This window comes from Myripristis murdjan, chromosome 9 (assembly GCF_902150065.1).
Source record: "Myripristis murdjan chromosome 9, fMyrMur1.1, whole genome shotgun sequence".
Lineage (NCBI taxonomy): Eukaryota > Metazoa > Chordata > Actinopteri > Holocentriformes > Holocentridae > Myripristis > Myripristis murdjan.
Window position 1 is genome coordinate 12050955 of NC_043988.1, and position 20936 is coordinate 12071890.

At 42.0% G+C, this 20936-nt stretch overlaps 1 protein-coding gene across 1 annotated transcript; it reads right to left on the reverse strand.

Moving 5' to 3' along the window:
- Positions 1-1683: 1683 nt before the first annotated feature.
- gfpt1 (glutamine--fructose-6-phosphate transaminase 1) lies at positions 1684-20126 on the reverse strand. The gene is made up of 19 exons (XM_030059651.1): positions 20073-20126; positions 17760-17867; positions 16906-17013; positions 16611-16736; positions 16175-16233; positions 15915-16049; positions 15767-15828; positions 15159-15238; positions 14952-15060; positions 14528-14691; positions 13410-13505; positions 12754-12851; positions 12423-12543; positions 11900-12057; positions 9309-9423; positions 8605-8732; positions 7800-7967; positions 5306-5467; positions 1684-3988 (listed from the first exon to the last, which is right to left on the reverse strand). Exons 1-19 carry the CDS (start codon positions 20077-20079, stop codon positions 3944-3946), a joined length of 2049 nt encoding a protein of 682 aa, XP_029915511.1. The 5' UTR covers positions 20080-20126; the 3' UTR covers positions 1684-3943.
- Positions 20127-20936: the final 810 nt, after the last annotated feature.

The following is a 20936-nucleotide window of genomic DNA, read 5'->3' on the forward strand; positions in this document are numbered from 1 at the left end:
CCCGCTTTAAGATAAATCTCTGGTCAGATTATGTCTATTATCAATTTAAAAACCCCAAATCCCCATCGGAGCTAAATCCAAGACCTCAATTGGTCACTGACATTTTGTTGGAAAGACATTTCTTCTTCTTTTATCAGTGCGAAAAGCGAGGCCAGCCAGCTGTTAAATCAACATTCGCTGATGTTTGACCCAAATTCAGCTTGTGTTGCAGATTGTTGATGGTCCAAACTCAGTTCATTTGTTTGGTTTCATTTGTCAGCTGCACTCTGGCATCTTTTTGCATTCAAACAGAACTATATTGGTCTGCCGTTTCTAAATGTTTACGAATCTTACAGCTTTCTAAAAGAGCTGGTTGCTACTGATGATCAGGGATGAAGATGTGTTTAACACTTCCTTCCAAACTCCTGAGTGTGGGATTAAACAAGATTTATCAAGAAAGTGTTTCACTTCTCCCCTAAGTAACTTCATCTAAACAGTGACATGGCAAAAACATTGTAATTTTTTGCAGAAGGCAGCTGGCTTGTTTATTTAGCAGTGCTACTTAGGTTCCAGTGTTCCTAAACTCCACCCAGAGTCTGCAGTCGCACAAAAGCCTGCAGAGTGGAGGCAGAACCACCTCAGACTTGCAACAGGATTCATCTCAAAATAGGTCATGATTTTGCTGAGTCAGCCCCAGTGGCAGAACAGCATCCAAGCAATGTGAACGCACCATGCGAGGTCACAGTCTTTGCAACACCTGCCGATAGTTATCCAATCACCTTCAGCCACCATAAAACTGCTGTGCTGGTGTGTTTGGTGAGGCTGGCTAACAGGATTTGCATGCAGCAGGAAAGACGGTACCGGATGATGAAATCTTTTTAACAGCAAAAAAAGATTAGAAGCTACCTACAATGCTGTCTGCGATTGGAGACTGGAGGCTGTCTTTGCTAAAAGCCGTGGTTGTCCTTCATAATTACACTGCAGCCGCACTTGAGGCCACAGTGGTAATTTGTCAGTGCAGTGAAAGTGCTTTGGAAATTGCACTTGTTTTCACTCACGGTTTAGCCTTCGTCCTATCAGCCATGCTGCAAGTCAATGCATTCTTCAGGTTGACGTTGCAAGGTTTACTCTCATGTAAGGCCTTGAAACAATGTCGGCACTCAGATTTCAGGGCCTGCAGGTCCACCTGGCCTTCACCCAACACTCTCAGAAGCAAAAGTTTGAGGTTTCGAGGCTGGAGATACATGAAGGGGCTCAAATTAATCTACTCAGTGCTGCCTGCTCTTTGCAGGTGCTCCCAGTCTGCTGCCTTTGCCCTGGTTCAGCTGGCACTGTCTACCCCGTCAACACTGCAAGGCTGCGTCAGACCCGCTGTCTCTGTCATTCTGACTTTACATGGATGCATCAGCCCCTTGCTGTCTACCATGTGAACTGTCACTGGCCACAGACTCTTGCCATAATCTGGGACCTGCCATCTCTTCAAAGTTTCCCCTGAAGATGCAACAATGTTTTTAAGGAAATTACTTGAACATCTTTTAATTTCCATGGACAAAATTATTCCAGGATTGTCTTTAATGCTAATTTTAAAGTCACAATTTTAATTTGAATAAAATTACTGTGAAATATTTGCTGTCTATTTTGTAATCAACCACAATGTTTGGTTATACATCCACCAACATCCTCCAGACAAACTCAGACACTTAAGAGAAGTATTTGACACTTTATTGCATCGGCTCCACTAATAAATAGTGCCCCACTCCCTCAGTAAACCAATAGTTTTCCAACAGATGTTGCTCGGATTTGGTGCAGTTCCCTTGTCAATGCTTCCAGTCAACAAACCAACTGAAAACCCGTTTGATTACTCGGGTAACTAAATGACCTGTAAAGCTGTCCAGTTTTCCAACCAATTGTTTCACCGGCTCAGAAAAAGCTCAATATTGAAAAGTAAATGCGAAGGCTATGGATAGACAGTGTGCGCCGAAATTGCAGTTAAGGCTTGATTGTAACAGTAAGATAAATGTCTCAACCTAGACTAAGAAATGCAACAGGAAAATAAAAGAAACACAAGCAGCCTTTATCTTGTCGGTACACAGCTATGTGTATGTAACTCTGCTCTCTCCTTGGTTTATGAAAGACAGACATTTGAAAGAGAACGTGCAGCTAACATCTGAACTACTATTCAAACAAATGGCTACAGTAAGACTTACTGCTGCATAATTGTGTTTATGTCCCCTTGGGCCTTGGGACGGGCCACTTCACTCCACACAATCCAACAGCACTGACACACATTTGGCTAAAAAACAATGCAAGATGAACATATAAATGTTTTGGTTTCAAACTGCCAAAACCATAGTAAAGTGTAGCCATCTTTTTTTCTGGTTTGACAGGACATTTTAAATGACACATTCATATTTCAAATCAAAGAGTAACTACAATAATATAAAATTTCTTTCATATGAAAACAAAACAAAACAAAACAAAACATAACAAAGAATGACGTAGCTATAAATGGTCCCGATATTGCAATCACAGTAGTCGTGGTGGCAGGGTGTGGGGTGGCAACAAGGTGCAGCTTCTACTCAGGTAAGCAACTTCACTTCATGTAGTTCCACTGTAAACTGAGACGGCAAATCAGCGATAAGGTCTCTCTCTTCAGCAGCGAGGAAACACAGGTCAGCAAAGAATCAGAGACAGGATTGTACACACTAAGAAAGGTGCGGTCAGACTAAGACCTACTGAAAATAATAAAAAAAAAAGCAGCATTATTCACACTTTATTTAAAGAAAACGAACTGGAGAGAAATCCTTCTAGATTGGTAGGCCACTTAAGTTGATTATGCAACTAGCTAGGTCTGTAGTAGCTATTATATCCTGATGATAGAGTCTGAGATATTTTATATATTACCGGCTTCTTCGGGTAAACAGGCTATAGTACCGTACCCCAAAAGACAGCAACATTTTACACAGTAGTGTATTAAGAGCTTTACAATGATGTGTGTCATGATCTGAGTCAGTTAAAATGCTGCTCCTACGATAGTGTGTAAAGCTGTAATGCAAGATCAGTTTTTTTTTTGTTTTGTTTTTGTTTTAATTTCACACTGCCAGTGTTTTGATATCCATCTTCATCAGGGCATAGATATCAAAATGTGACACTGTGAAGATAAAAAATTATAATGCATAACTATTATTTTGGAGTTGGCACCTAACTCATTTTGTTGTGTGTTGCTGCCCTTCACCTACTTTTTAAGTCTGAGAGAAAATCTGATTCAAACCTGTCAAATAAACCTTTCTACATGATTGCAATCACAGCAAAGCTGAGTGACCTATGGCTTGGAATGGTTTAAGATGGTCATTTACTTCAAAGCGGAGTAAAGACTTCAAAATGATTAGCTGCCAAAAAAGGTGATCCCAACCCACTAAAAATCATTGCACTATAGAAAAAAGGAACCAGTAACTTCATCACGGTCTTTTTCACATGGACCTTCACCCACACTTAACCCTTTCATCTACTAATGGCCCCAACAGGCTCTCTACATAATCAAAATAATCAGCGCAAATAAACGTACGATTTACTGACAAGCTTTCAGCATGGCTGTGAAGGAAGAATCCAAAATGGCCCAGTAACAGACTTTATGTCAGTTGCTATGGGTTCACTCACCCAGATGAACGATCAAAGCGTTTACTATTAGTACCAGCCCAAACCTTGCCACCACTGACAAAACAACTTCTTTAACAATGATGCCAAAGGCGTTCGAGAAAAGAGACAGTGAGATGCAGATAAGATGCAACTGTTAGATACACAATGTTTTACGTAAAAGACTGCATTAAAAAGAGCCAGGACACAAGACACATAAAACGGGAAATCGTCCTCTCTTGGTGTCTGTGTGCAGCTGTTTTTCGGCGCTGTCTGTATGTGGATTTCAATATGTGTCCGCGAGGCTTTTCTAGGTGATGAAGGGTGCGCTTCACTCCACTGTCACTGACTTGGCCAGGTTTCTTGGGCAGTCCACCTGTATTAAAAGAGAAGAAATCACTTGCTGCATGACAGGCAACAGTTGTGCAAATACGCTTCTGCTGTTGACAAAGTGCTATTGTGAAACCTCCAAGCAAAAGACAAAATCGTCACAAAATCCCATTTTAATGACAGAACCACTTTTACTCTCCTCAAATTCTGCCCTCATCACATGGACTCCATAGATACTGTGAGATTCGGAGGAAGGTGGGTGGGCGTGCGATTGAATTGCGTGCACATAAATGTTTGCCTCTCGGTCAGAACGGCAGCACGATCTGGCACAGTCGGCAACAGTCTTTCCATTACTCAAAAATAACAGCTAACAGGGCCGTCCCGCCTGGATGTCTCTGATCTGCTTTACAAGTAGTATCAACACTGGCTTCACTTACATGCAGCAAACCCGCGGTCTCTGACAGTAGGCCATTTCCAACACAGATGGCAGAAATGATGATCCCGATAATAATGGTAATAGTAAATATTGCTCACCAAATTTTTGTTGGCATTGAAATTGTGCAAGCCTGAGCTGGCGCCAAACGGACTAAAATGTTTACATGTCACAGTGTAGTATTAACTCTGGAGTGAGCCAGGCATCTTAACTGGGTTTCTCTTTATCTGAGTGTTAGCTTAACAGCTATTTACACTCTTCTATTTGTGATGTTTACATGAGCCGACCCAAAATCAAGTTACTTGAGCATCTACACTAAGAACATGCTATGTTTACATTTTCATGTAAACATAGCATGTTGCGGATTTGGCCCGCAATTCCTAGTGCCGTTGTGTACAGAGTAGACCGAGGGGATGGTGACAGATAATTGGTGACACTGCACTGGCAGAAACATGGAAATTATATTTGATGACAGTCCCATGAAAGGAACCAATTTGTTTTTACCATTTCACTTGAGGGATAATTAATTACACTGAAACATAAATAAAACACAGTATCAGGTACATATTCCTGAGGCTTAAAAATCCTTCTCTATCTTCATCTAATTTCCTTTTTGATTCAATAAGGGAAATCAATAAGTGATCATTAACATGATTTCACCTCATCAGTGTAATTCATGATAAGAGCAAGTGTCCATAATATTTGTACATTCAGTGCATCCTCTTATATTATAATTTGCATTTTTCACAATAAATAAAGCTGAGTCTTGGAAATGCTTACATAATTTATTTGCAATGCCCACTGCACTTAGTGATTTTTCAGCAAAATGTGCAGTAAAATATGTGCGTACCCAACCAGAGAGTAATAATTATTTATAAGTACAAAGAATGACTGAATAATCATTTTGAGCCCCGAGTGGTGAGTACTCACGTCGTAGCCTCGCAGGACGGCCAGGTGGAAGGACAGCAGCTGCAGTGGGATGACGCTCAGGATGCCCTGGAGGCAGTCCACGCAGTGAGGCACTTTGATGGTGCGGCTCGAGTTCTTGATGGTCTCGTAATCATCTTTGTCGCAGATCACGATGGGGCGGCCCTGTAAACCAAACAAATGACTTTAGATTTCTAGGACAGCGTCTGTCCCCCTCTTCTAAACCTGGATCTGGGTCTCATAAAGCTCAATCCGACACTTTGGGCTCTCCCCTGAAAAATACCTGCTTTTTTCTCCAGCTTGATTTCACACCTCCAAAGCCCACATCTGCAGCAAATTACCAACAGCAATGATGTCACGCAGAAACAACCCCTCCCTTGTATTTACTGAGATGAATGGATCAGAGGTGTGGGAAGAATATCAGACGGCTGTGAAATTAAAGCTAACATGCAAGCTGTGCTTTGATCACCCAATGTTTATTGTTTAAATTCCTTAATCTGAGAGGGAAATATCACTTAATTTTAGACTTTTTGAGGGTGTGCAAAGACTGTTGCATGCAGCACTAATGATGAATCTTGGCATTTTGGTGACCTGGAGCTTTGCTGGCTCATGTGGTATTTTCACGCACTGGGATTGGGGCAACGGTGGGAGAGGTGCCATGCTCAAATGGGGGATTATTTAAATGAGGGCGTGCAAGGGGAGATTTTGCTGTATATTTTGATAAAAATTAAGTCATTGTGATTAGAGCCCCAAGAACAATGTCCTGATCTCAGCCCAGAGGCATTCACCTGTTACCTTGGCAAATTCTTCTACATACATCTATATATCTATATATCTATAGACAGACAGACAGACAGACAGACAGACAGACAGACAGACACTTATAGATATTGTGCAGGATACTAACATGACTTTTCAGTGAAAACATGATAGGCAGAGAGAGGCTGAACTGAATGTGGTGATGGTACAGCTGGCCAACTTGATGTGCAATGCATTTGTTACTTTATTTATTAAGAAAAAAAAATCAATAATGCAGTGAATGTCAACTTGATGTATTCATTTATTCCTCTGACATAATGAATTCCATGATTAGCTCCTCTCTATATATTCCACTACACCCAGCAACAAAAATAGCAAGTGAGTTTGGATTTGCCTTCACTGGCTGTGCCAAAGGATGCAGTAATTAGTGCTGGTAATTGTGATTGTGGAATTAAAATAGGGCCTTTGTGGTTAAATTATGTAACATGATGCCTGTTTCCTAGGCAAATCGGACGGCTCAGTCCGATTTAGTGTGTTCCACCATCTCTCATCACCAGAAACAACAGAAAAAGCACTTGACCTCCCCATGATATAGAGCTCCACAGAGAATGAAAGGGCAAGTAGGCAAAACTGTCAAACTATCCGGAAAAAATGTCAAGGGATAAGTGTAGATGCTCTGGCTCAGAGTGACAGCACCACTAAAATATACAACTTGTTTGGATAGACATAGCAGTTCACAGAAAAGCCGGTTTCCAAATCATCAATGAAGCAGCTACAGACTGTAAATTGGCACGGCTTCACAAATTAGTTCTGGAGCTGTGAAAGAGTTTGTTGCTCAAGGCCTACATATGAATAAAAATAAATGCGCAGTGAATAAATTAATCTGGAGGGCCCATCACTCAGGTTTACATGGTTACCATGACAACAGCATCAGCTATGAAGTGAAGCATGACATTGTAGCAACCAGATGGAAAGCTCTGGGACAAATAACACATTGCAGGGAAGCTGCAACACATCATAGGAGATGTCATGCCAGCTAAAGGAAGAGCAAGGGAAAAAAAAAAAAAAGTGCACAGCCAAGTGCTCCACAATTAAAGATACAAAGTAGGAATTTTTGAGTGGACCGAGTAATTTTAGTAAAACAAATATAACCATCATAACAACGTGGCTGATCAAACTCAATAGCTTAAAATTGTACCAATGACGGTCTAAAAACAAACTATTTTCCTGTAATACTTCCAAAACAAACAAAGAAAAAGGCCAACATTTGTTAAGACAGCCAACAGCTGATCAGTGTTTAGCTTGTCTTGGTCTTATTGTGGCAACAACTGCTAGGTGACAGTACATCTTTTAATCATCGATAGGTATTGATTATTGTATTTTTATTTAGAATTGACTGTTTGCTGCTGCAATTTCCTACAATGTGCTACGACTTCAAGTCAGGGGGTGCTGTCCTGATTTGTTTGTTGTTAACTTGTAGACCTGTAAAGCCCTTTGAGACTGTAAACAGTGGATTTACTCTAAATAAGACTCTAAATAAGTAAGTAATTAAGTAAGTAAATAAATAACTAAATGTAAGAAAAAGCAAAAAGAAAGATCTGATTTCTCTTGGGAGATCAATATACGCCATCTTATCATAAACTTTAAAACAGCCCCTTCAACCTGATGTGGGTTCTGTTGGGTTATTTCAGGTGTGTGTGTGTGTGTGTGTGTGTGTGTGTGTGTGTACAGCTCTTACCTGGCGGGCCACAACTTGCTGCAGGGCGTTCTGACACTTGATGTAGGTGTGGTCTCTCATGATGATCATGATGACGGGCATGAGCTTGTCTACTAAAGCCAGTGGACCGTGCTTCAGCTCTCCTGCCAGGATGCCCTCTGAGTGCATGTACGTGATCTCCTTGATTTTCTACAAGGATAAGAGAATTGATAGCCATTAAAAATAAAAGGACTCATCTAAGAAAACCTGAGATACAGCAGTAGTCTACAAAGGCAAACAGTGACTCACTCTGCTTTAAAAAAAAAAAAAAAAAAAAAAAAAGGTAAAAAGATAGGCTTGAGATTTGACAATAAAAATAAATACACCCATAAATGTCATTAAATGATGTATAATACTTCTACCAATAATATAATACTACCAATGCTTTTATTTGGATAGGAGAAAACCCCAAGAACTCATTTCTCAGTTTAAAATATAGGATTTTTTTACTATGAGGCATATAGAGTGCGCTGAGAGATGAAGACAGAGACAATGACTTTGAACTTAACTCATTACAGAAATCGTTAAGGTTTTGGCAGGAAAATTTTAAAAGTAAAGCTCATTACTTTTTGCAGCCTTGTATTATTTTTCTATAGCCATCCAGAAACACTTGGCTTATCACTAATGGGTCTTAAATGCAAAAACTGTGGCCAAAAGGTTTTATATTCCACTGATTGAAATCTCAAATAATACGAGAGAACTTTTAATGGTATTCAGATGCGGGGGGAAATGAATCACTTCAGGAAGCTGGGAGAGAGAGAAGAGACGGAGGGGTTGACTTGCTCACCAGCGCTCCTTCCAGGCAGGTAGCATAGTGGTAGCCTCTGCCCATGATCAGCACACTCTTCTGCTGGTACAGCTCGGCTGCCAACTTCTGGATCTCATCATCCAAACTGAGAACCTCCTTAATCAGATCTATCAGAGGGAAACCATGCAGAAAGAGGACATGACTGCTTACAAAAATGATAAGAGGAACATCTTAGCAACACAAATGCGTAAAATATTGCGATACGATTAATCTTCTTGAAGCCTCTCTGAAGTTACTCCTTCAAATTAAACAGATGATGACAGATACTGTCATTATACTGCTGTTGACAAATGCCGGAGGCTGGACTGGTTAGGAACATAACGTGGAGCAGGGAGGAGGCCTAAGCAAAGCAGCCACAAATTCCTTATTAGTTTACCATTAGGGACACCCCATCATACGCTTTAGATCCAGAGGAGCATGCCAGGGCCCGAGGCCAACAGCTAGCTCACCCTCTCCCTGCTCTCTCTCTCCCTCTGATCACTCTCTCATCACATATCAGCCTCTTCTTCCAAGCAGATTGTTTGGACACACAACAGAGCTGAAACAAGCTCTGGCAGCCAACAAATAAGACCTAAGATGTATTTTCTCTTTCACTCTTTCACTATACATTCTAATCTCACATGTGATCAGGATTTCCCTGGCCGAAACCAGAGAGCTCATCTGTGCGCGAAGTTCGATTTTACCTGGCAGCACTCTGAGACCCTGGATGATCTCACGCCGTCTTGGCTGCATGGAAATCCTGTCGTCACACATCAACAGTGCAAACATGATCAGGGCCACAAATTGACTGGTGTAGGCCTGTGGAAAGGCAAAGCAGAAACACAGGTAATGCGATTACTGATGTTTACATACATAAGATGGAAACATAGTACACAGTCACTCACTGTTTACATCAAAATCACGGGCTGAACTAAAATCAAAACATCTTTTTTACACAGTTTTGTCAACCTTGGACATTTGACTGTCTCCTCTGTCAACCGATTTGTAAAGCTGATCAATTTTTAAAGCTAGTATAAAGAAAAACTGGTGCTAGTGGTTTCGCTAGCTGTACCCCTTTAGCAACCAGATGACCTGAACGTGCAAATTAGACAGTGAGTTGTCACCTAGAAAACTGCCAACAGTATATTCCAACATTCCCCGTTATGCTTTGAGTATGATAAATATAAAAACACATCTCCAAAATGTGTTCATTATATACTAAAACTATGACAGTTTTCCTATCTTGGGTGACAGATACTGAAGCCCAAAAGCAACAAACTTCAACTTCAGCAGAGTTCATGCAGCCTGAGCTTCTCCTCTGCCTGTTTTGATAGTGAACTTTTTCTCCAGCTATTAATGTGCACCAGATGAGAAGTGGACAGAGAGGTTGGTTTAAAGTACACGCCAGGCAGCATTAGACTGCATGGAGTTTAGCTCGGCCTCGTACACATCCTGGAAAACTTGGTGAGCGCTCATTGCATCAACTCAGCAGGCATATTCTCTGTTAATTATGGAAATGTCACCACTCACAACATCAACACATCTGAGAGTCAAAGCTTGCTGTCGTCATCGCCCACCCTCTTTCTGTCTCTTCATCTCTGAGTACGTTTGGAAAGTGTCCATGCCCAATTGGGAGATTTAATCAGTGTTTGAGTGAAGCCAAGTAATTTCACGGGACCCTCTGGACTCAGAAATGCCAGCATGTTGGGCCAAAGAAATGGCTGTAAAACCTTTATACATTTATTTTCCCTAACAGCACACAAACCACAGTCCCTCAGAACTCTGACAGTCTATGCTGTCAGCTCAGCTGCGGCAACATATTTAACACACATAGTAAACTGTGGTGCTTTTCTGTGTTCATGTCACCATCTATATACTACACAATGAAGTTTGTTTCATGCGGAACCAGCCAACCGATACTCTACAATGATGACCACCCTTAAACACAGCTGAAGCATGAACAACCTTTTCTCAACAGTAACAGTTGTGGACTAGAAACAGGCTCGTAATGCTGTAAGTTCCCACTGGATATTGTCACTTAGTTCGCAAAAGCAGTCTTACATTTGCTGTCACTGGACCAGTAACAGGATTTGGCTTTTGATGGCATCAAATGGTTTTTGCCTCTGGCTTTGCCAAAGACTTGTTCCATGTTTATAAATCCCGAGGATGATAATAGGAACATGGAAGGAGCTCAATTGTCTTTTCAAATTAACAACAGCAAAAAAATCTATAATTAGCACATGACAAAGTCAACAGAAGGCAAACTGAGTGATTTGGCGTCAGTTAGCAATTGGGCGCAAAACATTCCCTGCTGTGTTTTGATGAGCTGGACTGTGCAGCACTTGGTTATGCTGGGTGTGGGTGTGTGGCCCAGCCAGCCAAGCAGTAAATGATGGCGTCTCTGAGGCGTGCTATGGTCTCCAGGCTCTCTGCTCTGGGGCTTTGGAGCAGCACAAAATTTGCCGAGCCAAGCCCAAGGGCTGGGCCAGGGACGAACCTGCTCCACTCTGCTGCTTTTCTCCTCTCGCTCTCCTCTGAGTCCCGTCTGGCAAAGCCTTTTAGCTACACGTGGAGGGGAAGGTGGGGGGGGGGGGTGGCGTTTGAGGGAAAAAACCATGGACCCCGACTTTACACCACTAGAGATGAGAATATCAGGTTTCTTCAACTCTCCATGGGATCAGAAAGCAGGAATATGGCAGCTTCCACGAGGGCAGGGCTAGTCGCACAATGACGTTTTCAGCAGCCTTTTATTCAGTGTCACTGGGGTTGAAATCATTTATGAGATGATGCAAGAAAATGCAGTCAAACTGCTCTAAACTAAGTATAAAAATAAAATTCCATGAATTACGTTGATACTGGTACAAATTTATGCTGTTACAATAACTAACAATAGAACTGTTACACAGTCCAATGCAAAATTTCTCTTGGATAATTAAGTCTGCGGCAGCAACTCGAAAATGAGACCACAGAAATCATCTCCAGCACCACTAATGAGATCTGACCAACTGAGACACTAAAGAGTGGACAGAAGATATTCCCCTGACCAAAGTCTGGCCAGTGACAGAGGACAAACATTCCTCTCTGGATAGGGATATTTCCCAGATATTCCAACCTGCTAAAATATTTTTCCCGCCCTAGAAACTGTCCAAGGTGGAGGAATGCTGAGGAGAAAGTGTATCATTTCAGTTGGAGGGTGGATAGCGCAGTGTGTGCAGAATGGCTGCTGCGGTAAAGACATCAGTCTACGAGCTAAACTCATGAAAAAGGTAACTAAAACATGGTGCTGATGGCTCACCTTGGTGCTGGCCACTCCGATCTCAGGCCCAGCGTTGATGTGGACTCCGCAGTCTGTCTCTCTGGAGATGGAGCTGCCCACTGTGTTGGTGATGCCCACAGTCAAAGCCCCTCTCTCCTTACAGTAACGCAGGGCCATGAGGCTGTCGGCTGTCTCCCCTAGAGGAATCAAAAGGAATGGCAACATAAAACGGTGATGCTGATTTATTAGTGTTTTTTTGGAAAAATGTCCTTTGCTTCACAGAGATCAGATCTGAAACTGCACACTGCAGACACAGCACACAAAAACAAATGAACAACATTACTGCATGTTAGATAAGGAACCAAATTTACATGTTTAAGATTCAACTGGATGGCAGAACTGTACACATCAAAGGTTTGAGGGGTGTCAAACAAAGAGGGAAGCAAAGTCGACCAGGAAGAGTGTGAGTGGCAGTTTCAGCCCTTTGGGATGGAAAGTGAGGGACAAATGGGGAATGTGTACTAGATCAAGTCCAGATGGCACCAATCTCCGATATCCGCACCTGACTGGCTGATAAAGAAGCAGACGTCGTCTCGGAAGACGGGTGTGTTCCTGTCCAGGAAGTCGCTGGCCAGCTCCACCATGACAGGCAGCTCGGTCAGCTCCTCCAGGACCTGGCGGGTCTGGGAGACAAACAGAGCGCTGCTCAGCATCATCACATGAAACAAGCCAGCCTAGCTGAGAGCAAAACTGTGCCAGCACACAACCCTCACACCTGTGTCCACATTCAGCCATGACATTTCCTACTGGTCTTTGTTGGAATCAGCATGGATGGTGAAAGAGAAATGTTTCCATGATGGTCTGATTAAAAAAATAAAAGGGTAGTTACTTACTGCTACCCCAGCATGGTAGCTGGTGCCACAGGCAATGAGGATGAGCCGTCGACACCTCTGGATCTCTTTGATGTGGTCTTTCAGTCCACCCAACGTCACTGAATAGCAAACAAAACAGTCAATCCATCATCCTCCTCGGTCATTTTCCACCTCATTAAAATGGAGCATGACGCTCCCATGACAGTGTTGAGAAAGAATGTTTCAGCACAACAATCGCTGACAGGATAATTCTGCACATTTTGTGTTTCCAAATTGATATAACTTTGTTCACATACTGTACTTGTACAGATTTGCCAATGCTAAAATGGGAAAAAAGCATCTATAGTGATTTTAGCTTTTGTGTTAATGAAAGGTCAATATCTGACATGCAATGTAATGAAAATTCTACAAGTTGAGTTCTTGTGTGCTTATTCTTTTAGAGAAGGTGAACTGAACTGTCGGTGGTTGACCATATTTTTGAACAAAATACGTGACTCAAAAAACAAGCAGAATAAAAGTGCTGGCATTTCTAGACGTTATTAAAACTTGGCTGTTCTAATGTTATGAATGTGTAAAATGTGAAGGTATAAAATGGGCCAGGCTGGAAAATGGCGCAGTTACAAGCTGTGCTTTTGCATTAATGGTCCACAGTGGAAAAAGAGAGACACCTCTCTAACCTGTATTGTTGTCAAAGTTCACTCTTCCTCTCATGGTGTTGACCACAGACTCTGGCTGCTCAAAGATCTCTTTCTGCATGAAGGAGCTGTAGTTGCCTGTGGAGGAAAGACTGAAAATCAGGGCACATCTCCAACATCATTAAAAAAAAAAAAAAAAAAAGTAAATGCCTCTTAGTAGCACAGTGATGGACTTTTTATAAAGTGTGAGGCTGCCTGAGCAGGCTATTGTTGATACACATTAAGCCCCTGAAAATGCAAAACACAAACTCCTGAAAGAGCAAATACATGACAATGTTTTGGTGATAATCCAGCCTTCCTGGAAATGTAGCAAGCTCAAAAAAGATAAATGCAGCCTTTCAGCAACGTATTTATTATTTACTTTATTCAGCCCTACATTATAAGTCACCTCTTAAATTAGCGAAAACAAACATGAAGGCATCAGAGAGATAGTGTTTTTCCACCAATAACCAACAGTGACAGTGAAATATGCGAGTGTTTTTCGGCCTGCCTCTGACAGCAATTTGGGTCATGCGAATTAGGTTATTCAGCAGAATGGCTCCAGAAATTGAGACTGAAGAGAGGCTGTGTAATGACAGGACCACAAAGGAATGTCTTAAGTCCAGCCAACATCAGTTTGCCACTGCCCTCTGCTGGATCGATGAGGAAGAGTCCGTCGGGGGAGCAGGAAACACAACATCCCTGGGCTTGTGTTAACAACTCAGGTAAAGAGAGCTTGGGGAGGGGTCAAGACAAGATTCCTGAGTCCATCTGCTCACTTTGATCACTGTCTCCCCTGGGGGTGGCAGTGATAAAGCAGGGCTGTAAACTACCTGGCTGTGAATGATAAATAAAGCCATAAGGGTGGAGGGACAAAACAGCCTTCATCAACATCTGCTCAAAAATAACAGGGTTCTGAACAAAATTACAGGGCAGGGTACCAATAAGCTGCTCACACACATGGGCAAAGATAATGATCTAAGGTGGGGAGAAAATATAAACATCCCACTGTGTGTGTGTGTGTGTGTGTGTGTGTGTGAGATAGGGAGAAAACACCTGGCAGGAGAGTGAAACTGCCCTCTAATATGCTGACAGAGCAGAAACTATAGCCCCAGACTCACCCTTCATGATCTGCTGCAGCTCCATCTGCAGGGTCTGGATGGCACGGGCTGGGTGGTCTCCAGCTGTCCGCTTTATCCTGTGGATGGACAGCCGTCCGTCCGTCACGGCGGCCACGTCGTCGTCCTCCAGGAATATCACCCGGTTGGTGTGCTCAATCACTGCACTGCCATCATAAGAGAGAAAACAGCTCATTTATACTCTTTAATGCAGGACAAGACTAAAACCTTGCCAGTCCCCTGCAGGGAAGCTTTCTTTATTTGTTTAACCTTTATTTAACCAGGCAGGGCTCTAAAGAACAAAGTCTTCTTTACTAGAATGGCCTGGCGAGAGGACATTTTAGGTGAATGTGTGGGTTAATATGTCAAAGGAGGACCTTAGGCCCAATGAGTGAACTGTTTGGAAAATGCATGGGTAGATGCTGACCTGGCATCAGAGGCAAAATAATACTCCACAGCTTTCTCATCCACAGGGAACAAGCAGGTGTCCTGGTCCATTCTGGGCAAGGTAGTGCAGCTTTTCTTGTCTTTACCAGCTAGGGAAAAAATGAAAAGATAAAACGGGGCTCAGTAACACTCACTGCAATCACATTTGGATAAAAATCCAACACTAAAAATACAGATTCAAACTTACAGGAGCGATAGAGCACAGGAATATGATCTGTGGACAGCTTGTGATCACTCTTCACCCCAATCAACAGAGGACCTCCCCTCCTAGAATACAAAAGTACATGTTTTTATGTACCATAATCTCAAAGGTTTACTATGCAAACTTGCTGAGGGTCAAATGAAGTGAGGACCCTTTAGACTCAAATAGAAAAAAAGCATGTATTTTGATGGCTGAGTCTATGTAGTTCCCATTGTTGGACCGACTCACTGATAAATTTTATGTTTTTTCCATGTTTTTGTCACTTGAGGGACCTCATTTCAGTCGACCTTGGGCCAAAGTTAAATTTAACAGATAAACTGTGTCCAACTGTGTTCAGTAAAATAGACATGGTGCATCAAAAAACATGGTTTACAAGTACTGCATTATACTGTTCTGTATCCCTCTAAAGTTGCACATACAGCACAAATACTCCAGAAAAATAAGATCTTTACGAAGTGTATTTGGGACATTTTAATGCGTTTTAAGGTCGTAACTTTAGCTTTTTTATTTGCACAGTCTGTTTAAGGACCAGCAGATACTCTGATCCGCACTTGGAAACAACAGCAGCAGTTTTGAGAGCAGTGGATGTGTACCTTGTGCCAACTGCCTCTCCAGGGTAATGGATACTCTTGAAGACCAGGGCGAAAGCTCCCTCCTGGCAGATGGAAGCACAAACACATCAGAGAGGCCTTCATCTGCGAGTCACTTCAGAAGCAGCTCTGTGCATGAGAAAACCCTTACCAGCTGCTGGGTCACCCTCTCCACCAGAGTGGCGAAACTGATGTCGTCACTCTCTCGGTTGTCGTACATGTACTTCACCAGCTTGGCGATTGTCTCTGTATCTGTCTCTGACTCAAACTCATAGCCTTTGCTCTCCTGTGGAAATGGAGTGAGGCAGAAAGCTTTGTTTATAAGTCATATCAAATTTAAAATTTGAAATTTTTAATTCTGATTTTCATTTCAAGACTTCCAAAATAAATATCCGCAAAACAACTGCTCACCAGGAACTTCCTCAGGTCTTTGTAGTTGGTGATAATGCCATTGTGAATGACAATGAACTCTGCAAAGGAGAAAGATGAGGATATACCTTTCAAGGTTTCGGCTTTTAGGTTATTCATATGCTCTGAAGCAGCTCAAAGCGTATGAATATCTGCTTAATTAGCAGATATTAACAACTGTGCTAAAGCTAGTATTTCTCTTATAAGATAATCTGTGATTCATACTGATGTACAGCTTCACAGAAAACAACTGTGAAAGACAGAATGGGAGGTTGTAACAGCAGCAATGGTGATGTTCTCAGGTAAATTTGGAAATGAATACCACAGTAAATCAAATACTAGAGTCGAATTAGACGAAAAAAGTCTGTGAAAATGTTTCCATAGTGTCTGTCTTCTGCTTGTTGGTCAGTGGAGCAAATTATAACATGTCACAACTCACCGTTGTTCTTATCAGACCTCTGCGGGTGGCTGTTAACTGGGCTGGGTACACCATGGGTGGCCCAGCGGGTGTGAGCAATGCCGAGGTGGACATCAAATTCCACATCCAGGTCAACATCCTGCTGTTCTGTTGGTTACAGACAAACACAATATACACAATATTCATATCTCAAATAAGTCACAGTACACAGATGAAAATAAGGGCGTCATTTCCTAATATCTGATTCTTGTCTTTGGTTTAAATCACTTCATCTCAGATATTATCAGATGCCAGTGAGAGTTTAAATGACGCTTACTGTGGATTTCCTCATCTAGAACCTTCACTTTCCCACGCTGCTTGATCAGCTGGATGGACTTGGCATTTGACTCCCAATCCTTGCCGTTGCCACCATCAATTCCCACACCTGATAAAAAGCAAAAAATTAAGAATGACAAGAAATTTCTTAAAATGAATTCATATTGATTCATATTTTGTCACTGGAAATTCAATAAGTTCCAAAACGTATTTCCCAGTTCTTGACATCCCTGCCACGACCTGCTCTGCACATATACAGAGCAGCCAAAAAAATCCCCAGCAGCGGTGGTCGTCACATCACATTGTGAAAGAGAATATGGCATTTGTCCTGACTCTTTGTCAAAGTGTATCTTATATAAAAAACAGACTTCCAATATTAGATAGTGCTACACTCACATGAAGCAGACAAACAGTCTGTTGACCTGCATTAGACCTAAGTTAAGCTGTACTGCAAAATAATTCACTTATATAATTCAACGTGAGTGTGAAAAGACATTGTAAGTCTTAAGGGGAAGATTCTTAACTCGACTAGTAAGCTATTACTATAAAAGTAAACATAAAAGGGCTTGAAGGGAACCATTTTGTGGTTAATCAATAACAACCTAATTAGTGAAGGTCAGTGAATAAGGTACAGTGTCAGTCATTTTGCATTCCAAACACATCGAAAATTAAAGAGGAAAAAGGAGATTAAGTATTGATTAAAACTTGAACACCAGTGGGGCACAAAGCACAGCCTCAGGGCCTTATCATTATCAGTCCTACAGACAGACAGTGAGGAAGAGTGAGGGAAAGTGAGCTGATAAACATGCCAGAGCAGACTGTGCTGCTGATATGAGCCTTTTGCGTCCCCCTCACCGGCAGAGTCATAGCCTCTGTACTCCAGACGCTGCAGGCCTTTGAGCAGAATCTCAAGGATCTCACGGCGAGTCCTCGGCACGTGGTAGTTCAGATAGGCAAAGATTCCTGCGGAGACGAAGAAGAGGAAGAGGTTAGAAGTCAAGAGTCAGGATTCAGTGACAGTTTGGATACAGCAAGTGTGCATTTAACCTAATTAATAAATGGTAATAAAGTTGACAGGCTCATGTGTCCTAAAGGTTCAGTGATGCAATATTATAGGACTTAATGCGTCAGTGAGTCCCAACCAAAGACAGAACGACACTCAGCAACAGGCTTAAGAAACAACAATGACAACAACAAAGACGTCACAGAGCCTGTTGGAGTCAAGCCCACATTTTTCACTTGTGTCAACCGTTTCTATTTTGGAAACCACATTACTTAACATGTCAAAGAGAAATACTATGGGAATAGAAGACAAACTAGTCCAACGGGAACTGTAATTATTTTGTGGAAAAGAATTTTGTTTTCAGCCCGGGGCAGTAAGACCTGACGGGCAACAATGGGCTGTTAGCGATGACATCCACGCTGGAGGAAATAAATCTGTTCAGATACAATTTGTTTAAGACTAGGGTGGTAAATGGCCTTTACGCAACGGCAAATTTCTAACACGATGTTCTGGTTTTGGTCAAAGAAACTTGAGTGACAAGAATGACAACACTTTTGAAGACACAAAGCCTGGAAAGCATCTTATTGGGGCAAATGAGCTGCTGCATTTTTACTTCCTCGATAAACCAACCCAAGCACCATTGTCACCTCCTTTTTTTGTTTTGCTTTTGTTTGCCTTGTGATGTGATCTTGCCTATGATATTGTCTAGCAATCACATAAAAAAAATGATATGACAGATCTACTCACATTTCAGATTTCTGAAGAACTTTTCAACTTTCTAAAGCTATTGTATCACGTAAATCTGCTGTACTTTTGTTTTTGTAACTTTTAAAGCTTGTAGATACACCAAGCATTTGATTTTAGCTGTACACACTGCATGGCCACATTTTTATATGAAAACCTCTGTAAATTAAGGTCAAATTGATTTGTGTATCAAATTTCCCACAATTGGATAATTTTGGGATAGACTAACATGCAAAACTGACATGGACTAACATGGACTAACATGCAACACTGAACCATATAAATAACCATATAAAAACTAATGGCAATACTTCTGCAGATCTTTGATATCTTCACATTACGCTCACATTGTTTGGTCATTGCTTTGGAAGGGGAGCCATCAACATGCAGCTTTATAAAACAGCTAAACTCGAACAAGTTCATGCAGTTTCAGAGGCAGAGAAACGCTGCCTGCCACAGGGTTCAACAGAGAACCCATTCAGTGTCGGTGCTGGACTGGAGACAGGCAGGAAAGGTAAGCAAAGGGCGACTCTCCAAGGGAATGTGGGCGCAAAAACAAGACCCACCTTTGTTTAATAGGCAAGTTTGACAGTAGGGAAAAAAGTAAAGTTTGAAAACTCATAGGGAAAGCCCCGTCATGCCAATCAAATACAAGGAGATGAGAACAACAGCTATTTTGGTTTCCCAGGGCTTTAGTCTTTCTTGCCTGGGTTAGTCAGACTGGAGTGGCATTGATGGGAGACAGGAAAGCCCCTTATCGCTTAAGAGTGTGTGAGAGGATGAAGGAGACGGTGTGGCAGATAGCAGCAAAGCCTCTCAACCCACCCCCCTCCACTGATATTAATCAGACAAATCATTTTTCTCCGACAGTTTCTCTGGTCTGTTTCAGCTGCGAGGTCACATCCAAGCAGTGAGCGCTTCACTGTAGAGGACTGTACACTTCAGCTAGAGAGGTGGGATCAAGTCCTTACATATAAAATAAGTGTAGTAACCCAAAATTCAAAGAGACAAATGTCTGAAGTGGAAAGTTAGCCGAGCAGTGGGCGTAACGTTAACAAAAGCAGCTAGCTGGCTAACAGAGAGCAGGTCGTCTCTAACACATCACTCCTTCCCGACACCAACTTGTCCTCACACCGTCTGAATTACAAACCACACAGACACTGAATGATATACCGGTTAACATGTATTACTAACAACCCCAGTAACACCAGCTAGTGCTCGCTTACTGAAGGCTAGCCACCCCTAGCTAGTTTCAACTGATTTGACTCGGAGGGGATGAGGCGAAATGGTGCGGTGCCTCTTGCCAATACTGCCTATTCAGTTTCTATGCCCTTCAAAGAGTTGGGGCAGGGTATTAGTCTGCACTGACTAATATTTGATAAAATGTTATAAATATAGGCTGCATTAAGCGCAGTACTCACCACACATGTCTACACTTTGGCTGCCAGTTACCGCTGTTCGCTCAGTTCCGCATCTGGGAACTCCTGTCAAGTAAGCCCCGCCCCCTTACGGTTTCATTGAATCACAGCCAAGCACCTACCTCTCTGCACTGCTGCGATTGGCTCAGCGGTCCCGTCAATCAAGTCGCGGCGACCGACGCAGGCTTTCCTGACGTGGCATCAGGATGCAGATCCGTGTTGAGGCTCCACCGGGGCATCTGAGCACATCCTGCGCACCATCCAGTAACACGGTGTTATCGTGTGGCCGAAACCACATATCACCTCACAATGAAGGGAGTGTATTCACCAGCAGCTGCAAACACTGCACTCACGTCGATTCTATGGAAATTGACTGTGCTGGGGGAGGCTGGAAATATGATTTGCACCAGGACGATTATTCAAATTCTTAACTGACTAATCAAACACAGCCTACTTTTTTTTTTTTCTAGTTTGACATAATCATTGTTGGAATAATATGGCTGAGTTAACAACATACAAATAGCAAAAAAAAAAAAAAGCCCAGTGTTAAAACATGCATCAGTTTGGATTCAGAGCATAAGATGTAACACCAGATTAGATTTGAAGCAAAGATCAAGTCTTAACAGTTTTGATAAGAATCAGTATCGAGGTATTCAGCTCAGGATAGTATCAGTTACAATATCGTTCATATACTAAACAGTTCCTCTTATGATTCTGCTGGAAAACTGTAGTCAACATGTAAACACTGCTTTTTTAAACAACAGACAACTTTTATAAGCATTTCTATTGAAAATGGGTTAGTTATAATCAACCAAATGTCTGAACTCATTTCCAAACAATTTGCAAATGGAAGTCTCTAGTGTGCTT